Genomic DNA, 22,161 nt, shown 5'->3' with positions numbered 1-22,161 from the left:
GACGGATACAGCATTCTAAGGAGGGACTGGCCCTCCTGCGCAAGCGGAGGACTTGCAGTTGTACACAAATCGTCACTACGTGTCAAGGCCATCCCAGAAGAACAATGCACCACCATGGAATAGCTTCACTTCCTGATCCACTTCAACCACAACTCCTCCATCCTTGTACAGGCCACCCAGCCCCCGTCTAGCATTCATAGATGACATTGTAGATATCACTAGCCCCCCTAGGCCCTGGCATCATACAACTACCTCCTCCTCAGTGACCTGAATTTCCACCTTCGAGGACTGTGCCGACCCACACCACCGCTCTACTCGACAGCCTCACCACCTTCGGCCTCAGACAGCTGGTCTCCGCACCCACACACATCGCAGGACACACACTGGACCCCATCTTCACCTCAAGCAACCGAATCCCCATCAAGACCATCTCCAACCCAGACTGGGCCAACCACCGTTGCATACACGTCACAATCACCGCACCCAGCAGCCGCGCCTGCACCCCCAGGGCCCCCCACAGGAAATGGAATGAAATCACCACCGAGCAACTCACCTTATCTCTTGCCAAATCCCTCCACCCTCCCTCTGATGATGCCAACACAGAAGCATGCAATCTCAACTCATGGATCACCGAATGCACGACACTCTAGCCCCCCTCTTGTTGACATCAGCCAAACGCGCACCTAAGAAAGCCAGCTAGTTCACCACCGAACTCCAAGAATCAAAGCGTACCTGCAGATGTTTAGAGAAAAAATGGAGGAACGGCCAAACCAGGGAAGACCTTGCCTCCATCAAAGCCGCAACAGCCAAAACATCAAGAATGCAAGGAAGGATGCACTCCGGGATCACATCAACTCCACCACACACAACTCTAAGGAACTATTTTCAGTCATCGAGTTCACAAATCCTCCCTCCAAAGCCACCAGCATCCCCCGTCAAGGGACCTCTGCGACAAACTTGCCACCTTTTTCCACCGCAAGATCCAGAACGTCTGTAGGGAAATGCCTCCCTTGGCATGGTTACCCCCTAATTTTTTGCCTTTTGTTGATGCCAGTTATGATTGAAAGTGTGCTGGGATCCTGCTAACCAGGCCCCAGCACCAGTGTTCTTTCCCTAAACTGTACCTTTGTTCCCACAACTGGCAAAGCCCTGGCACACAGATATGTCCCTTGTGACTGGTACCCCTGGTACCACGGGCCCTGTGGCCAGGGAAGGTCTCTAAGGGCTGCAGCATGTATTGTGCCACCCGGGGACTCCTCTCTCAGCACATGCACACTGCCTCACAGTTTGTGTGTGCTGGTGGGGAGAAAAAGAGAAAGTCGACATGGCACTCCCCTCAGAGTGCCATGCCCTCAACCCACTGCCTGTGGCATAGGTAAATCACCTCTCTAGCAGGCCTTACAGCCCTAAGGCAGGGTGCACTATACCACAGGTGAGGGTATAGTTGCATGAGCACTATACCCCTACAGTGTCTAAGCCAAACCTTAGACATTGTAAGTGCAGGGTAGTCATAAAGAGTATTTGGTCTCGGAGTCTCAATTACGAATTCCACACTTCCATAATGGCTACACTGAAATCTGGTAAGTTTGGTATCAAACTTCTCAGCACAATAAATGCACACTGATGCCAGTGTGGCATTTATTGTAAAATACACACACAAGGTATCTTAGAGATGCTCCCTGAATACCAGTCCGACTCCTAGTGCTAGGCTGACCAGTTTCTGCCAGCCTGCCACAACCAGACGAGTTTCTGGCCACACAGGGTGAGTGCCTTTGTCACTCTATGGCCAGGAACAAAGCCTGCACTGGGTGGAGGTGCTTCACACCTCCCCCTGCAGTGACTGTAACACCTGGCGGTGAGCATCAAAGGCTCATGCCTGTTGTTACAGCTCCCCCGGGCATCCCAGCTAGTGGAGATGCCTGCCCCTCCGGATACAGCCCCCACTTTTGTTGGCAAGTCCGGAGGAGATAATGAGAAAAACAAGGAGGAGTCACCTACCAGTCAGGACAGCCCTAAGGTGCCCTGAGCTTAGGTGACCCCTGCCTTTAGAAATCCTCCATCTTGGTTTTGGAGGATTCTCCGAATAGGAATAGGGATGTGCCCCCTTCCCCTCAGGGAGGAGGCACAAGGAGGGTGTAGCCACCCCCAAGGACAGTAGCCATTGGCTACTTCCCCCCTGACCTAAACACCCCCCTAAATTTAGTATTTTGGGGCAAACCTGAACCCAGGAAATGAGATTCCTGCAACCTACAAAAAGAAGAAGGACTGCTAACCTAAAAGCCCCGCAGAGAAGACGGAGATGACAACTGACTTGGCCCCAGTCCTACCGCCCTGTCTCCAGACTCAAAGAACCTGCACAGCGACACATCCAGCGGGACCAGCGACCTCTGAGTACTCAGAAGACTGCCCTGTACCCAAAGGACCAAGAACCTTCTGAGAACAGCGGCACTGTTCAGAAACAGCAACAAACTTGCAACTTTAAACTCACTCTCACTTCAGGAGAACCCCTGTTCTCCAGAGGCGCCTATGTGTTTTGGGCCCTCCTTTGGCCTCTGCACCTGACCGGCCCTGTGTTGCTGGTGCTGTGGCTTTGGGGTTGCATGGAACCCCCAATGGTGGGATGCCAGTGCCCAGGAGACTGACTGTAAGTGCTTTACTTACCTGAGAAAACTACCAAACTTACCTCCCCCAGGAACTATTGATTTTTGCATTGTGTCCACTTTTAAAATAGCTTATTTCCATTTTAACCAAAACTGTCTGTACTACTCTTTTAAATCATTTCTATACTTACCTGTGTGAAATACCTTGCATTTTATGTACTTACCAAAAATCTTGAATCTTGTGGTTCTAAAATAAATTAAGAAAATATATTTTTCTATATAAAAACCTATTGGCCTGGAGTTAAGTCTTTGAGTGTGTGTTCCTCATTTATTGCCTGTGTGTGTACAACAAATGCTTAACACTACCCTCTGATAAGCCTACTTCTCGACCACACTACCACAAAATAGAGCATTAGTATTATCTATTATAGCATCTGTCAATCCTCTTGGGGAACCCCTGGACTCTGTGCACACAATCTCATTTTAATTTAGTATATACAAAGCCAACTTCCTATATTGGTGGATCAGTGGTGGGGTCTACGACTTTGCATTTGCTGGACTACTCGGCCAATACCTATTCATACAACTAAATTCCAAAATTGCCTTTAGAAAACTGACTTTTGAATTTGACTATTTTTTCTACATTTTTAAAGTCCTGCTAGGGCCTTGGTTAAGTCACCTTAGCATTTCTTTTCCAGATTTAGAAGTCAATGTAAGTTAGGGATTAGCAACTAGAAGTAGTTTTAGTTCCTAAAAGTAATCCCCAACTTTAGAAACTAAATGAGTAGCTCAGAGGACGTGGTGATGGAACTCAACCTCTGGAATGAGAGAGTTAAGGAGTCTCTGCAGCCTCAAGAAAATCAGAACAGGTTCCAACCCTGCCAAGGTCAAGCTCTAGGAGCTCTTGGCAGAGTATGCAAGGGACCACCCTGCTGAGGAGGAAGACCTCCCCTCAGATGGGGAAGAACTTAGGGATCAAGAGGAAGAACTCCCCCTCCTAACCTAACTAGGGAGACCAGAGTTCCAAGATCCCTGTCTCCAAAGATAGTACTCACAGGATCTGGATCTTCCACAGGGGAGTCCAGCTCATATGAGAATATTGAGGGAAGCCTCAATGAATCTGACATCTTTGTAGTAAGGATGGCTAAAAGATTAGCTTTGGAGAGACAGCTCCTGGCTAAAGAAAGGGAGAGAACAGAAATGGGTTTAACACCCGTTAATGGTGGCAGCAACATAAGAACTAGGGACAGAGAGTATTCTGACATCCCTAAAATCCCCAAAGGGATTGACCCCAAATATGAGGATGGTGATGACATCACCAAGTAGTTCATAGCCTTTGAGAAGGCCTGTGGAACCAGAAGATGAAAAAAAGTCTCATTGGGGAGCTCTCCTTTGGGAACATTTTACTGGTAAGTGTAGGGATAGGCTCCTCACACTCACTGGTGCAGATGCTGAATCCCATGACCTCGTGAAGGCTACCCTAATTGAGGGCTTTGGATTCACCACTGAGGAGTATAGAATTAGGTTCAGGGGAGCTCACAAAACCTCAAGCCAGTGCTGGGTTGATTTTGTAGACTACTCAGTGAAAACTCTGGAGGGTTGGGTAACTGGAAATGAAGTGCATGACTAGGATGGGCTTTATAATTTGATTATGAAAGAACACATTTCATATCAATATCGGACAAGAAGTGTGGGGGTAACTGCAACAAGTGCCAGTTTCCTACACCGTGTTCTGCAAAGCCCAAGCAACTTGGAGATGCGCCATAGCCAGAAACCTGCGCATCACAGCAACTCGCCTCCCAGGTATGCAAAATGTGCAGGCAGATGCCTTCAGCAGGGCTCTAGGAGAAAACCACGAATGGGCCGTTCATTATGACGTTGTCAACAACATCCTAAGGCAATGGGGCAGAAAAGAAAAAATACTACCAATACTTCACCTCGAGGTACTTCCAATCAGGGACTCCGGGGGATGCCCTATGGATTGACTGGTCAAGCAAATTTCTCTACGCCTTCCCCTAATCCCTCTGATCCTGGATGTCCTCCTCAAGCTATCCTAGCAGAGAGCCACACTCATCCTGACAGCCCTCGGGTGGCCACGTCAATGGTGGTTCACGAACCTCCTTCACCGGTCACAGTGTCCACACCTCAAGCTGCCATGCTGTCCAGACCTACTAACGAAGTTCGGGGGACAGATATTCCACCTCAATCTCTTTGAATTTGCAGCATGGTGTAGGAGGCTGGCCTAGCTTATAGTAGGTACCTTGTGGTACTTACACCTTGTGCCAGGTCCAGTTATCCCTTATTAGTAGAATAGAGGTGTTTCTAGCAGCTTAGGCTGATAGAGGTAGCTATAGCTGAACAGCTTAGGCTGAACTAGGAGACATTCAAAGCTCCTACTATACCACTGATATCATATAGCACTATGGGGAGTCATTACAACCTTGGCGGGCGGCCGCCAATGCAGCCACACTCCCTCCGCGGCTATAATGAGATCCCCGCTGGGCCGCAACACAGGAGCCGGCTCCAAATGGAGCCGGCGGTGTTGCAGCTGTGCGACGGGTGCAGTTACACCCGTCGCGCTTTTCACTGTCTGCATAGCAGACAGTGAAAATCTGCACGGGCCGTGGCATGGGCAGTGCAGGGGCCCCGCGACTCCCCTTGCCGCCAGCCTTTTCATGGCAGTTCTTACCGCCATGAAAAGGCTGGCGGGAGGGGGACTCGTAGTCCCCTGGGCAGCGCTGCGGAGGATTACTCCCGCTGGGACAAAAGTGGCGGGAAACTGCCTATCCCGGCTGTGCGACCGCAGCGCTTCCGCCGCGGTTGTAATTCCCCCTGGAAGCACCGCCAGCCTGTTGGCGGTGCTTCCTCCAAGGGCTGTAATGACCCCCTATATCACAAGAAAACACAATACTCCGAGTTACTAAAAATAAAGGTACTTTATTTTAATGACAATATGCCAGAAGTATCTCAGAGGATATCCTCACTTAGGAGGTAAGTAATATACACAAATTATATGTACACAAACCAAAATCAGGTAAGTAACAGTAAGAAAAGTAGTGCAAACAATGTAGAATTACAATAGGATGCAATAGGTAGACATAGGTCTAGGGGCAACACAAACCATATACTCCAAAAGTGGAATGCGAATCACAAATGGACCCCAGACCTATGGGAGGTTGTAGAGGGTCACTGGGACTGTGAGGAAACAGTAAGGGTGTCCAAAATACCCCACCCCAAGACCCTGCAAAGTAGGAGTAAAGTTACCCTACTACCCCAGAAAGACAGTGAAGTCGAGATAGGGGATTCTACAAGAACCACAACTGCTACCAAAGCACTGAAGACGGATTCCTGGATCTGAGGACCTGTAAAGGAAGGGGACCAAGTCCAAGAGTCACGCAAGTGTCAGGGGAGGGCAGGAGCCCACTAAACCCCGGATGAAGGTGCAAAAGGGCTGCCAACGGGTGGAAGAAGCCGAAGATTCTGCAACAACGGAAGGTGCCTGGAACTTCTCCTTTGGTCAGAAAATGTCCCACGGTGTGCTGGAGGATGCAGAAGTGTTTCCACACAGAAATACCGCAAACAAGCCTTGCTAGCTACAAGAGTCGCGGTTGAGGAGCTTGGGTGCTGCTGGGGCCCAGGAAGGACCAGGATGTCACCCCTTGGAGGAGGAGACAGAGGGGGCGCTCAGCAACTCAGAGAGCCTCCGCAGAGGCAGGCAGCACCCGCAGAAGTGCCGGAACAGGCACTTAGAAGATCTGAGGATAGTGGTCGACTCAGAGTCACGAAGGAGGGTCCCACGACGTCGGAGTCCAACTTAGCGAGTTGGGCAATGCAGGACGGAGTGCTGGGGACCCAGGCTAGGCTGTGCACAAAGGAATCCTTGGAAAAGTGCACAGAAGCTGGAGCAGCTGCAGATCACGCAGTACACAGGTTTGCTGTCTGGCGTGGGGAGTCAAGGACTTACCTCCACCAAATTTGGACAGAAGGGCCACTAGACAGTGGGAGACACTTGGACCCAGTTCCTGTGTTCCGGGGACCACGCTCGTCAGGATGAGAGGGGACCCAGAGTACTGGTGATGCAGACGTTTGGTGCCTGCATTAGCAGGGGGAAGATTCCGTCGAACCACGGGAGGCAGACAGCCCTTAGAGCAAGCACCACCAGGAAACAGTTGAGAAAGACAGCAGGATGATGGGCTACAATGTTGCTGGTAGTCGTCTTGCTACTTTGTTGCGGTTTTGCAGGCGTCCTGGAGCAGTCAGCAGTTGATCCTTGGCAGAAGTCGAAGAGAGAAGTGTAGAGGAACTCTGGCAAGCTCTTGCATTCGTTATCTGAGGAATAGCCCAGAGGAGAGACCCTAAATAGCCCAAAAAGGAGGATTGGCTACTGAGAAAGGAGGCTTGGCTACTGAGAGAGGTAAGCACCTATCAGGAGGGGTCTCTGACGTCACCTGCTGGCACTGACCACTCAGAGCTGTCCATTGGCCCCAACACCTCTGAATCCAAGATGACAGAGGTCTGGGACACACTGGAGGAGCTCTGGGCACCTCCCCTGGGAGGTGCTAATCAGGGGAGCGGTCATTCCCCTTTCCTTTGTCCAGTTTCACGCCAGAGCAGGGCTCGGGGATTTCTGAACCGGTGTAGACTGGCTTATGCAGAGATGGGCACCATCTGTGCCCATCAAAGCATTTCCAGAGGCTGGGGGAGGCTACTCCTCCCCAGCCCTTCACACCTATTTCCTAAGGGAGAGGGTGTAACACCCTCCCTCAGAGGAAATCATTTGTTCTGCCTTCCTGGGACCAGGCTGCCTAGGCCCCAGGGGGGCAGAAACCTGTCTGAGGGGTTGGCAGCAGCAGCAGCTGCAGTGGAGACCCCGGAAAGGCAGTTTGGCAGTACCTGGGTTCTGTGTACCAGAATGGTATTGGGGGGACAATCCTATGATCCTAGACATGCTATATTGCCATGTTTGGAGTTACCATTGTGACGCTACATATAGGTAGTGACCTATATGTAGTGCACGCGTGTAATGGTGTCCCCGCATTCACAAAGTCCAGGGAATTTGCCCTGAACAATGTGGGGCACCTTGGCTTGTGCCAGGGTGCCCACACACCAAGGGTCGGCGGGAGCACCGCCGACAGACCGGCGGTGCCCCGCAGGGCATTCTGACTGCGGCGGTTCGGCCGCGGTCAGATGCGGGAAACCGGCGGTCTCCCGCCGGTTTCCCGCTGCCCTGCATGGGGATTCTGACACCCCCTACCGCCATCCAGGAACAGGATGGCGGTAGGGGGTGCCGCGGGGCCCCTGGGGGCCCCTGCAGTGCCCATGCCAATGGCATGGGCACTGCAGGGGCCCCCGTAAGAGGGCCCCACAAAGTATTTCAGTGTCTGCTATGCAGACACTGAAATACGCGACGGGTGCCACTGCACCCGTCGCACCTTCCCACTACGCCGGCTCAATTCTGAGCCGGCGTCCTCGTGGGAAGGTTGATTTGCCCTGGGCTGGCGGGCGGCCTTTTGGCGGCCGCCCGCCAGCCCAGGGCAAATCCCAAAATACCCTCAGCGGTCTTTCGACCGCGGAGCGGTATTTTGGTGGGGGAACTTTGGCAGGCGGCCTCTGCCGCCCGCCGAAGTTAGAATCACCCCCTAAGTATCTTGGCACCTAACCTTCACCAAGTGAGGGTTAGACATATAGGTGACTTATAAGTTACTTATGTGCAGTGAAAATGGCTGTGAAATAACGTGGATGTTATTTCACTCAGGCTGCAGTGGCAGTCCTGTGTAAGAATTGTCTGAGCTCCCTATGGGTGGCAAAAGAAATGCTGCAGCCATAGGGATCTCCTGGAACCCCAATACCCTGGGTACCATATACAAGGGAATTATAAGGGTGTTCCAGTGTGCCAATGAGAATTGGTAAAATTAGTCACTTGCCGGCAGTGACAATTTTAAAGCAGAGAGAGAGTATAAACACTGAGGTTCTGGTTAGCAGAGCCTCAGTGATACAGTTTGGCACCACACAGGGAACACATACAGGGCATAGATTATGAGCACTGGGGTCCTGCCTAGCAGGATCCCAGTGACACATAGGCAAAAACAAACAAACATACAGTGAAAATGGGGGTAACATGCCAGGCAAGATGTTACTTTCCTACACATGGCTCCTGAGCTAATGCAGTATGGACACTTAAACATGCCACAAGACTGCATGAACATTCTTAAACGGCCATCAGCCCGTACAGCTTACGCCTTCAAGTAGAAGTGTTTCTGCATTTGGTGTTCTTCCAAGAACATAGACCCTACATCTTGCCAGGAGGAAGCCATCTTTCCTATCTCCTCTGTGTGGCAAAAATCTGGCTTACAATGCTCATCAATAAAAGTGCATTTGGCGGCTCTTACTGCCTACTGCACATGTCCTTCACAAACCACTGTTTTCAAGATCTCAGTAATTGAAGATTTACTTCAGGGATTTAAAATGTTTTTTACTCCCATCAGACGCCTTTCCTCCCCCTGGGAACTTAACATAGTCCTTTCACGTTTAATTCAAGATCATTTTGAACCTATTCATGAGACATCTTAAGAGCATCTATCTTGGAAAGAAGCTTTCCTAGCAGCTATTACATCAGTTTGTAGAGTTAACGAAATCAAAGCATTCTGTGCTATTGAACCCTATACAGATTTCTGCTCTATGAAGGTATTTCTTAGAACCCATTCGAAATTTCTTCCTAAAGTTATTTTGGATTTTCATGTCAATCAAACAATTACTTTACCCACCTTTTTTTCAGAACCCCTCTACTCCAGCAAAGTGAACCCTTCACTCCCTGGATGTAAGGAAGGTCTTGAGGTTGTACCTAGACAAGACACACAACCTTCGCAGATTGGACCAGCTTTTTGTGAACTATGGGCCGGTCTGCACAGGTTTGGCTGCTTCCAAAAAGTCCATCTCACGCTGAATAGTATCCTGCATACTTTTCTGTTACCAAAAGGCCAACAAGCCTTTGATGGTGAAACCTAAGGCCCATTCTACAAGAGGCAAAACAGCTACAACTGCATTGATGAGAAATGTCCCCATTGCTGAAGTTTGTAAGGCAGCTACATGGAAATGTGTTCACACATTCACCAATCACTACTGTTTGGACTCCGATGCTAGGGCAGATGCTCAAGTAGGGAAAGCCTCTTTCAGTAATTTATTTGCCTAGTCTGATCTTCTCTTCTCTGTTCTTTCCACTGTGTTTGTTGGGGATGGGCTTGCTATTCTATTAAAATGCTTATGACTATCAACGGAGATCCCCTATGAAAGAAGGAATAGTTTCTTACCTGTAACGCCCGTTCTCTCGTAGGGGAATATCCTTTCAAGTCATAAGCAGCCCTCTCTTCTACCCGGTGAAAGGAACAGAGAATAGTATTGCACTTACCTATCACTGGTACTTATCGTCAAAAAGAGCTGAGGCAACTGTCACCTGCTGAGCATGATGGGATAACAGGGGTTTCAGCAGCCTTAAAGGCACAGTCACTGTTTTCCCTTCACAAAATATCAGCCTATGGTCCTACACTGCTTTTCTATTCTTCATCTCTTATGTCGTCAGAAAAGGGTTTGTGAAGGAGATTTGAGGTCTCAAATTATACATTTATAAGGGTGCTTTTAACCCTTTTCTAAGTACAATCTGAAGAATTACACCACTGTAGCCTATTTGCCTAGGCTGCTTATTATGTTCTTGCTTAAGTGTCTGTGCAGGCCTTCCTAAGGCAAGGCGAACATCTACACCTAAGCATAGACTATATAAAGAAATTCTCCAGGACACCGAACGTGGGCGGAAGTTTTCAAATGCTTATGACTTCAGAGGAGATTCCACTATGAGAGAACTGGAGTTACAGGTGAGAAAATACCCCTTCTTTATGTGTCTCTCGCAATTGCATGGTGAAGAAAGAAAAGTTTCTTATATGTAATCCTACCTCTTCACCAAGAGAATTTACCCTGAATTCCTAGAAGCCCTGCCTACTGCCCTGCATTAAGGATCACAGATCTTGAACTTGTGTCTGCAGTTATACGTCTTAATTATGTTCCAAAAGCAAATTGCTTGTCACCTTGCTGGATAGGATGGAATGGTGCTGGTTGCTAAGTTCCTTCAAAGGATAGTATTATTTTTCTACTGAATGTTACCTCTAGCTCCTGTTTTTCTTTTATTATTGCTTATTAAATCTATTTTAGGTAGTGTTTCATAGCGATTTACTGTATTTTTGTTAACGGGTTGAAAAAAAACAGTACATTTTGCAGTTTGAACATGTTTCCTTTTTATGATTTGAACTGCGAAACTTGGAAAATTATCTTTGAAAGTTCTGTTTCGGGCTCTCGGTATTCTACCTTTGATGAATTCAGGGCGAATTCCCACTGTGAAGACCTAGCTTTACAAGTAAATAAATTATTTTAGATTAAACATATGACCTTAGAAATCGTAAAAACTGTATTATTGTAGAAAGGTGACTATAAAGTTTCTATGTAATAATGTCTAACTTATTTTCTTTCAGCACTTGGTGAGTGAATGGTTAAATGAGAAGCACGAAAAAACAGAAAGAATGATAGATAACTGTCTCGAAACTCCCCTGCGCATAACTACAGACCCTGGAGTTTTAGCTACACAGTTGAATTCTTTACCAGGACTTTCATTCACTCCTCATGTTTATTCTACTCCTAAGCATTATATTCGTTTTCCCTCACCCTTCCTTTCAAGTAAAAGGAGGAGAAGAGAACCCATGGAGAATGTTTCTGGTTCTTGCAAAAAGGTAAACGGAAGGGAATCTTTACTGCAAATAATAAACCTAAAATGATCTTCAAAGGTTGAATGATGTTTTCATGTTTTGAGTTTCCTTTATCATACACATTTTGAAAGCAGCATTTCCATTATCTGCGTGTTCTTTTAGAGGTTAACTATCAAAGAGAAAAAAGCTGTTGGTAAAGGATTTCTCTTTTTTCCTTTCCTGGATAAATTTACCCAGCAGTAGAGCAAGATAAATCTACAATTCCATTCCCGTTGCTGAACGTTGTGCACATTTTAATATCCCTACAGCGCTGATGTTTTCAATCGTAGACTGTATAAAATCCTTTTGATTGTTTAAATGTTCCCTGTTAAGGTGGAACCCACTTAAGAAATGAAAACATCAATACGTAGAGATTTCCTCTGTGCCTCATCCTCAGTTGCATGCTGTGCTTCGCATAGACCTTAAGCTCTGTGGAGATTTAGTTCAAGCAGCAAGCATTATCATTCTAGTCAGTACCACCCTAAACATTCAGTTTACCAAGTGTGTTGCCTTAGCCATTAATAACTTGGCCGCTCTAGGACCTTGCCTTGCCTTGGCTCTGGTTTCCTATTCTTATCGAACCCTCAGTTGGCACCTGATTCCAAAAGCTGACCCATTGGTTGGAAGAGTCACTCTTGCACCTGAGTGGATCATTGCACATGAAATCTTTGTCACCGGATGCTGGGAGACTGTTTCTCTCATCTGATTATTTTAAACTCCACCAAAGGAATTTTAGGGGCCCATTCCCCTGACTCCATACCCCTGCACCTAGTTCTACATTATTACAGTAGCTAAGTGCACATTGCTTCTCAATGAACAGACCATCGGCAGGACCATTGTCACTGAAAATTGCTGCTATCCCATGTCCCGCCGAATGTTATAGATTTGACTGTGGAAAAACTGGTGCTTACCACCCTCTTGTGCACTGGCACTTCGCTGGGAATTTATATTTTTGTTTTATTTATCCTCCTTACTCGATGATTGCCTCGGAAAGCTCCAACATTGCCCTTGTCGCTGCTATTACCCTCCTCGGCACTGGCACTTTTCTACAAATGTACATTCTCTGTTTTTTTTTTACTTATCTTGTTAACTTGATGATTTTCTCGCAAAGCACTAATATTGCTCTTGTTGCTTTTTATATTGGTGTTTGTCTCGACAACGGTAAATTCTTCGTTAATGTTCTTGTATTTAGTTTGCTGGACTTACTTTTTTCCACATTAGCCGTCCTGTCGTGATGCCAGACACCTGCGCTTCCACCTGCTATGCTGTTTTTAATTCATGTGTGTTTTTTTCAAAATTCTAACGGTTAATAATTAACCACAAGGTAAAGATTATTATGAGCTCACAAATGCAAGTAACATTCTCTTCCAGGGGATCCTCATCAATAGTCATAAACATTGAATATTCCCGCCCTTGTGCGGGGACCCCGGAGCATATATATATAAAATACATACATATTATCATGTGTAAAACAGCAATGCAGGCTATAATCATAAATAGGCTAAAATGCTTTATTTCTATGCAAGTTTTTATTTTTTTATTTTTTTTATATTATAAAATCACAATAGATCATAAATATCTACCTAAGCCCCAAAAACTGGACTTAGGGAAGTAAACAGCAGTAAATAGCAGAGAAAAATAGAAAAAAACACATTGAAAAACAATGAAGCATTCTTAGCCAATAGGCTGCATGCAGGTTAACACAGGAGAACCATAAAAACTTTGGCACCGTGCCTTTAAGACCCTGAGCACCTCCAGTATCCCACCATGCCTCAGGGGTGAAGGGAAGGTGACAGTTGGTTCACAGTTAGGTCAGTTCTTTTTTCCGGCTTCTTCTGAGAGGATCCTGGAGCATTGAGCTCTCAGTTTTTCTGAGTTTTTTCTTCAGAAAAATCCCTAAAAATAGTGTTTTTCCTGTTTACTCGACAGATAACATCTTTTGTCTGAGTTTGGCAGTCTTTTCTGACAGAAAATGCCATCTCTTTTTGTAAAATGTCCTTCTTGTGGGAAGAAGAAAGCCCAGTCAGACCCACACTCTCTGTGTATTGTCTGCCTGCCACAGAGTCACTGTCCTGACACCTGCAAGTATTGTAAGAAGATGTCAAGGAGGACTCTCAAAGACAGAGAGAAAATCAGGCTACATGGGCTTCAGGAGAGGAAAAAGTCAACATCCTCTTCACTTCCCAGGCCTACAACAGAAGGAATGGCCAGATCGACGTCGACAGGTAGGATTGTGCCTGTTTGTTCTCCATCGACGTCATCGGCGCCACCGTCTCACCGGCATAGATCGCCGTCGACGGTGACCAGACCGACGTCGAGGGACAAAGCGTCGAAGCATGGACAGCACAGGGGTACATCTCCGTCGACGGCAGACCGCCGTTCGGCGTCGAGCCATCTCCGGCGCTCCCGTTCGCCGTCGAGAACATCTCGCCCCTTGGCGTCGAAGGACACGACGCCAAAAACACCACGACGGCATGAACATCCGCCGTCGACCACTCAACGTCGAGACACACGACAGCGAGTAGGTCCAGGTCCCGCGATCGGCGTCAAGACATTCAACGTCGAGGCCTTCGACTTCAAGACCTTCGACGTCGAGAACAGCCCAGCCATCGCAACTTTCGACGTCGAGGATGCAATCGACGTCGACACAACCTTCAGCTGTGTCACAGGCAGTAGAGCCAGCGGATAAAGCTCCCTCACCGGTGGTCTCTATACGGAGTGCATCATCCCATTCCAGAGCGGGCTCATCGGGGCATGTTTCTCCCATCACTCTATCACCTAGATGGTTAGAGAGCCTGAATAGACCGGCAGCATCCCCGGATTCCCAATACTCTAGGATGTATTCTCCTACTGCCTCATTACCTAGAACGCCATCGCCTACAGCTAGAGCAGGACGGGCTCGTTCTGCTTCTCGTCAGCCGACCACAAGACCTGCACACTCTGCTACAGCTTCTCGTAGCAGGTCTCGTTCCCGAAGGAGAACCAGGTCGCGAACACCACACAGAAGATCACCTTCTTGGTCTTCTTCAGGATCGTCTGTTGGGCGCTACTCCCCCACACTGACAGATTCTCCACCTGCTAGGATCTCACCGGTGGATGATATCACCACTTTTAATGAGGTTCTTTTAAGGGGAGCGCAGAAACTAAATATTGAGGTACCGGAGCCGGCCACCTCATCCTCAGTTATCTTTGAGACCCTACAACACAGATCAGTCTCGAGAAAACTGCTGCCACTAGTACCGGGTTTGCTGCAACCTACTATGGACACCTTTCTGAATCCAGCCACTCTCAAGTCTGCCCCGGCTAGGATTCAAAAGAAGTACAAAGCTCCGGAGCAAGATCCTTTATTCCTGCGGAAGGATCCGCCACCGGACTCTGTTATCTTAGCCGCAGCCAGAAAAACACACTCTGTGGCATCATCTTCCACAGTCCCCCCGGATAAGGAGAGCAGACACCTAGACTCCCTGGGGAGAAAGATGTGCGGTACGGCGGCATCTGCTATGAAGGTCTCCAGCGCCTCAGCACTTCTGGGCAGATATGACCGCTCTCTGTGGGACTCACTCCACAGATTTACAGAAAAGTTGCCCAGGGAAGATAGACAGGACTTCCAGGAAATCTTGCAGGAAGGGGGCCTAGTATCTAACCAGGTCATCAGCGCGGCGGCGGACGGGGCGGATTTGGCTGCGCATGGGTATGCGCACGGAATCTGCGCTAGGAGGTCTTCCTGGCTACGGCTCACGGGTCTGAAACAGGAAGCACAGCAACGCATTTTAAACCTCCCATTCAGCGGGAATTCGTTGTTCGGTACCCACGCGGATGAAGAGATGGCCCGAATGAAAACGGAGGTGGACACTATGAGGGCAGTGGGCCTGGAACGTAAGAAAGACTTCAGGCGGAGGTACAGGCCGTACGACAGACGACCATTCCAGCAGAGGGTTCAAACCCCTCACTGGTCTCAGAGGCCACAACAACGACAGGGACGTCCCCTGTTTCAGGCACGTAGACCCACAAGAGACCGAGGGGCAAGTAGACCTCAACAGTCTACAGCAAAGACACCAACAAAGCAATGAAGCATTGCTTCCCTCAGCACTGTGCACCACTCCGGTGGGGGGAAGTATTACGCATCATCTTCACGAGTGGCACTCCATCACAAGAGACAAATGGGTGCTCAATATTGTCGAACATGGCTATTCTTTCCTTTTCAAAAAACCTCCGCCACACTTGCCGCCAGCAAGATGTTTTCCTTCTCATCTCAGCCTGCTACGCAAGGAAGTTCTTGCACTCCTACAAAAGAAAGCTGTAGAAAAGGTTCCTCCGGCACAAAAAGGAAAAGGGGTGTACTCCCGTTACTTTCTGGTGGCGAAAAAAGGTCAACAGGGCATCTTCAGGCCAATTCTGGACTTACGGCTCCTGAACAAGTACATAAGAAAACAGAAGTTCAGGATGCTAGCCCTTCACCAGATTGTTCCGCAACTGCATCAGGGAGACTGGATGTGCTCCATCGACCTACAGGATGCATATTTTCACATCCCAATAGCATCCAAACATCGGAAATTCTTACGTTTCCAGATAGCGTCACAGCACTACCAATTCAGAGTCCTACCATTCGGCCTGAAGTCTGCACCCCGAGTCTTTTCAAAATGTGTAGCAGTGGTAGCGGCACATCTTCGAAGGCAAAAAATATTCGTCTACCCCTACCTGGACGACTGGCTATTGAAGGCTTCCTCTCCGGATCAGGCGAGAAAACATCGAGACATTGTACTAAGAACTTTCGAGTCTCTAGGTCTTCAAATCAACCACAACAAGTCAACCTTGATTCCAACACAAAACCTCCACTACCTGGGAGCTATACTAAACACAGAGCTCCAAAGAGTGTATCCTTCGGAGGAACGACTTTTATCAATCCACAGGAAGTGTCAACAACTATTAACAGCCGATGCACCTACTGCTCGTCAGGTGACATCGCTTCTGGGCTCCATGGCTTCATGCATCTTCATTGTCCCGAATGCCAGGCTACACATGAGGCCCCTTCAGGAGGCATTAGAGAACAACTGGAGCCAAAAGACTGGTCGCTGGGAGGACAGAGTACGACTACCAGCAGCGGCTTTTCAATCACTACAATGGTGGATGCACAGACCTCACCTGTCGATAGGTTCTCCGTTTCACCAGACAATTCCAGCCGACACTCTGGTAACGGATGCGTCTCTTCAGGGTTGGGGTGCTCATCTGGGTTCCTTCCAAGCCCAGGGTCTGTGGTCCGACAAGGAAAAGAACTATCACATAAATCTACTGGAGCTCAGAGCGGTCCATCTGGCTCTCAAATCTTTCTCTCCATTGGTTCAGGGGAAATCTCTCCTAATTCAGACAGACAATACAACCACAATGTATTACCTGAACAAACAGGGGGGAACAAGATCACTACCTCTGTCTCGAGAGTCCCAAACGATATGGCATTGGCTCCTGGCCAGGGGAATGTCTATCACAGCGATACACCTGCCAGGTCAGCAAAACGTAGAGGCAGATTTCCTGAGCAGACATCTAGAAGACGCGCACGACTGGGTCCTACACGACGAAGTCGTCGAGGACATCTTCGGTCAATGGGGTCGACCCCAGTTGGATCTCTTTGCAGACGAAGCAAACAAGAAATGCCCAGACTTCGCATCCAGGTTCTGCCGTCCGGGATCTCAAGGGAATGCCCTGTTGATCAACTGGTCAGGGATATTTCTCTACGCCTTTCCACCGATTCCCCTCATACCGGCAGTAATCAACAAACTTTACAACTCCAGAACCAGAATGATTCTGATAGCGCCACAATGGCCCCGCCAATTCTGGTACACGGATCTACTCAACTTATCGGAAAAACCTCACAGGAGGTTGCCGTGCAGACCGGATCTCCTGAGCAGAATGGAAGGCAGAATCCTACATCCCAACCTTCCCTCTCTGAGCTTGACAGCATGGCTCCTGAATTCCTACAGTATGGGCACCTAGGGCTCTCACAGGAGTGCATGAACATCTTGAAAGAGTCAAAACGACCTTCCACGTGGCGTTCTTACGCTTTTAAGTGAAAGAGATTTTACATCTGGTGCTCTCAACAAGGTATAAATCCCATACGAGCTCAGGAGGATGTCATACTGTCCTATTTGCTTCATCTGGCGAAGTCTGGTCTGCAGGTATCTTCTATTAAGGTTCATTTGTCTGCAATTACAGCGTATCGTAAGTCGCCTTCTCAGGAATCCTTCTTTACGATACCTGTAGTCAAGGATTTCTTAGAAGGCTTGAAAAAGGTTTTTCCTCCCATTCGGAGACCTTCTCCTCCATGGGAACTGAATGTAGTCCTGTCAAAACTTATGGGCCCTCCCTTTGAACCTATCCACAAGGCCTCTTTACAGCACCTTACGTGGAAGACGGCTTTTTTGGTGGCCATTACTTCAGCGAGGAGGGTCAGCGAAATTCAGGCTCTGTCTTGCAGAGAACCGTACACGGTTTTTCACGATAATAGAGTGGTTCTGCGAACTCACCCATCTTTCCTTCCGAAGGTGGTGTCAGAATTCCATATCAATCAGACTATATCTTTACCGACTTTCTTTCCCAATCCGGAGACTCCGGCTGAGAAAGCATTGCATTCTTTAGACTTGAAAAGAGTGCTGAAATTCTATTTGGACAAAACAAAACCGATTAGACATTCTAACCATTTGTTTCTGAATTATGGTCATTTAAGAACAGGAGAGGCAGCGTCTAAACGAACGATATCAAGATGGATTGTGTCTTGTTTTGTTAACACTTACCAACTGGCTAATAAGCAATTACTGGCTAGGCCAAAAGCGCATTCCACAAGGGGAAAAGCGGCTACTGCTGCCCTCCCTAATAATGTACCAATTTCCGAGATTTGTAAGGCTGCTACATGGAAGTCTGTGCATACCTTTACTAAGCATTACTGTTTAGACTCGGATGCAAGAGCGGATGCCCAGGTGGGGCAGGCCTCTCTTAGAAATCTATTTGCATGAATATGTATTCTTTCCTGCACTTCTTTCAGACAGTCCGCAGAGTTTAGGGATGGGCTTGCTAATCTATTCAATGTTTATGACTATTGATGAGGATCCCCTGGAAGAGAAGGATAAGTTACTTACCTGTAAATCCTAGTTCTCTTCCAGGGGTATCCTCATCAAAGTCATAAACAACCCACCCTCCTCCCCGGACTCAAGTCTCCTAGAAGTGCAGGACAGATTATCTTTCTGATCAGTTACACAAATTGTCACCGTAAAAAAGTACTGACCTAACTGTGAACCAACTGTCACCTTCCCTTCACCCCTGAGGCATGGTGGGATACTGGAGGTGCTCAGGGTCTTAAAGGCACGGTGCCAAAGTTTTTATGGTTCTCCTGTGTTAACCTGCATGCAGCCTATTGGCTAAGAATGCTTCATTGTTTTTCAATGTGGTTTTTTCTATTTTTCTCTGCTATTTACTGCTGTTTACTTCCCTAAGTCCAGTTTTTGGGGCTTAGGTAGATATTTATGATCTATTGTGATTTTATAATATTAAAAAAAAAAAAAAAAAAAAAAAAAACGTGCATAGAAATAAAGAATTTTAGCCTATTTATGATTATAGCCTGCATTGCTGTTTTACACATGATAATATGTATGTATTTTATATATATATGCTCCGGGGTCCCCGCACAAGGGTGGGAATATTCAATGTTTATGACTTTGATGAGGATACCCCTGGAAGAGAACTAGGATTTACAGGTAAGTAACTTATCCTTATCAGACCATAAACCCCAGCCCAGTGACACATCTCCCTCAACATAACCTATCCATAGAGAAATATACAGTAGAAAATAATGTACCAACTAACTGGTGCAAATGATCTACTTTCTACCTCCCCGACCCCTCTGAAATTGGAAAAGCAGAACTGCAGCAGAGAAAAATGGGAACACATGGTCAGACCCCATTCAATGAGCCACAGAGAAAGCAGGGGCTACTTAGCCTTAAAGGTGGATGTTTAGGTTGTTTGTATCAGGTGTCCCATAGTCTGGCTGTCCTCCTGGTGCTCTGCAACCCTTTCCACAATTTACTTTGTGGTAGCTGTAGGAAGCTGGCCTGGTGTGTGGTGAGCACCTTTGGTGTTATCACCTTATACCAGGTCCAGGTATCCCCTATTAGTGAGGTGTAGGCAGCGTCTAGGCAGCCAGGGCTCTCTAGAGGTAGCTGTGGATGAGCAGCCAAGACTTCTAACATGCAAGGCTTATGCAATACCACTATAGTCACACAGCACTTACACACATAAAATAACAACACAGTGTTAAAAAAATAAAGGTACTTTATTAGGGTAACACAAATACTAGAAAACTGACTAGGCAGTCCCCCAACTGGAGGTAGGTAAACACACTATAATATACACATTAGCAATCAGTAAATAGCATAGAAAGCAACAAGCATTGGTAAAAGAAATAGCAAATAGTGAGGGCCCTAGGGGAGGGCCAAACCGCATACTAAAAAAGTGGAATGTGAAAGGCAGTTTCCCACCCAAGGAAGTGGAATCAGTAGGAGGGAGTTAGAGGAACTAGGAACCCCAAAAGGTGAGAACTAAAGTGATCCCCAGTGACCAGGGAGCACAGGTAAGTACCTCGTCTTCCCCAAAACCAACAGGAGGACTTTGGAAAACGATTATGCAAGACCCACCCAAGACTGGAAGAACCCAAGGTGGATCCTATTAGAAGAGGACCTGCAAAGGAAGGGGACCAGGTCCAGGTCGCGTTGGAATGTCTGGTGGTGGCAGAAACCACTACCCACCCTTCTGTGGATGCAGGACCAGGCTAATGGTGGATGAAGGACAGCAGTGCAGCACAGGAACTGGAGGGGAGTCCCAGAAGTGATGCAAGTGATGTCCCACGTCGGCGGTCGAGATGCAGTTAGTAAGTGGTGCTGGAAAACCACCAACAAGTCTTGGCAAATGCAAGAGGCGGTGAAGAAGGTTTGCAAGGCTGTAGAGGACCAGCAATGTCTAGGGGACTCGACCCATTGATGGGAGTCCGGGGTGATGCTCAGCAGCTGGGAGAGTCACAAGAAGAGGATGCAGCACCCACAGGCATCCCACTGGCAGCAAACACAGGAGTCGCAGTGAAGCCCACTCAGCACACCTGGAGGAGTGTTTCACATCGCTCGAGCAGCAGGCAGGAGACTGTGCTTTGCAGGAAGAAGTGCTGGGGGCCAGGGCTACACGGAGCCTAAAGATACCTTAGAGGAGGAGCAAACAAGCCTTGGTAGCGGCAAGAGTCGTGGTGCACAAGGGTACTGTCCTGCAGGAAGAGGCAAGGGCTTACATCTCCCAAGTTGGTCAGTTGGGAGAGAGGACCAAGGGGACCACTCCAGACCACCACCTGTGATGCAGGATACATGCAGTTTCCGGAGAAGAGAGGATCCACACAGCCTGTAGTCATTGCAGTTGGTGCCTGCGGATGCAGGCGAGTGTCACTTTCCCTCCAAGGGAGATTCCTTCTTACTTCATGTGCAGGCTGAAGACTCGTCGTCCTCGCACTGTAGACTTGTCGCCCTCAGAGGATGCACAGCCGGGGAAATGTTGCAATTACTGGAAGGAGCCGGAAAAGCAATGTTGCAGAGTGGAGTTGTCGCTGCAGTTGCAGATTGTCGGTTCCTGTAGGGTCCACTTATGAAATCCAGTGTAATGGAGCTGGAGTTCGTAGGGACACCTCTGCTTATGCAGGGGTGCCCTCACACACAGGTACCTGCACCCTGCCCTCTGGGCTATGTGGGCCTGCCATAGGGATGACTTACAGTGTCCTGTAGTGAAAGGGTGTGTGCACATTTTTACGCAGGCTGCAATGGCAGGCCTGCAGACACATTTTGTATGGGCTCCTATGGGTGGCACAATACATGCTGCAGCCCATGGGGAACACCTGGTGCCCAAGTGCCCTGTGTAGGTAACTACCATATACTAGGGACTTATATGGGGGCACCAGTATGCCAATTGTGGGGTGTAAAGTCCTAAGCAACCAAATTTAGTGGGAGGGAGCACAATCACTGGGGTCCTGGTTAGCAGGATCCCAGTGAAAACAGTCAAAGCACACTGACAGCAGGCATAAAGTGGGGGTAACCATGCCAAAAAGAGGGTACTTTCGCACAGTAGCAATGGTGAGCAGTCACATGCCATTCAGGAAGGTAGTCTACAGAGGCTCGATCTCAGAGTGCAGCATTCAGTCAACATTTCAATAAGCAAATATCCAGTGCAAGACCTATTGTTTCAACTAAGAAAATACTTTATTATAAAATCTGTATGCAATTCTACAGTGTACTAATAACTGAAATAATATAGTGATCTTGGGCACTACTTGGCTGGTATTGCACTTTCCCTGTTAACCCCATTCATATGCTGCTTTCCCAGTTCTTGGTGCCCCAATGTTAGACATTGGGTTTCTGTTTGTGAGAGTAAGCACCCTGTAGAGGCAGGCACCACAATCCTAGCCAGGGTAAGTCAGATACACACTATACATTAACCTGTGCTCACCCTCTGGTCGCTTGGCACAGAGCAGGCAGGCGCAACTTAAGAGGCAATGTGTAAAGTATTTGTGCAACACACACACACACACATACAGCAATGAAAACACCACAAAAAGACTCCACACAAGTTTAGAAAAATAGAGAATATTTATCTGAGTAAAAGGAGACCAAAATGACAAGAATCCAGTCAGTAGAAGTCGAGATATACATTTCTAAAGAATACATTTAAAAATAGTGTTTCGAATCCACTAGTGGTCAAAA

General features: G+C 47.8%; 1 protein-coding gene across 5 annotated transcripts in view; it reads left to right on the top strand.

The window, feature by feature from the left end:
* KMT2E (lysine methyltransferase 2E (inactive)) overlaps positions 1-22,161 on the top strand; it is a 1,466,695-nt gene that overhangs the window by 1,094,957 nt on the left and 349,577 nt on the right. For all 5 annotated transcript variants that reach the window (XR_011202375.1, XM_069229869.1, XM_069229870.1 and 2 more), the window contains one exon: positions 11,117-11,371. Coding sequence is in view for 4 of the 5 variants with exons in the window: in XM_069229869.1 (XP_069085970.1) it covers positions 11,117-11,371 (255 nt within the window). In the remaining variant the exon portion in view is untranslated. The remainder of the gene's footprint in view (positions 1-11,116; positions 11,372-22,161) is intronic.

This window comes from Pleurodeles waltl, chromosome 4_1, assembly GCF_031143425.1.
Source record: "Pleurodeles waltl isolate 20211129_DDA chromosome 4_1, aPleWal1.hap1.20221129, whole genome shotgun sequence".
In the NCBI taxonomy this organism is placed as follows: domain Eukaryota; kingdom Metazoa; phylum Chordata; class Amphibia; order Caudata; family Salamandridae; genus Pleurodeles; species Pleurodeles waltl.
Note: the sequence above shows the minus strand (reverse complement) of the source record. Positions and strands in the feature narration are given on the sequence as shown.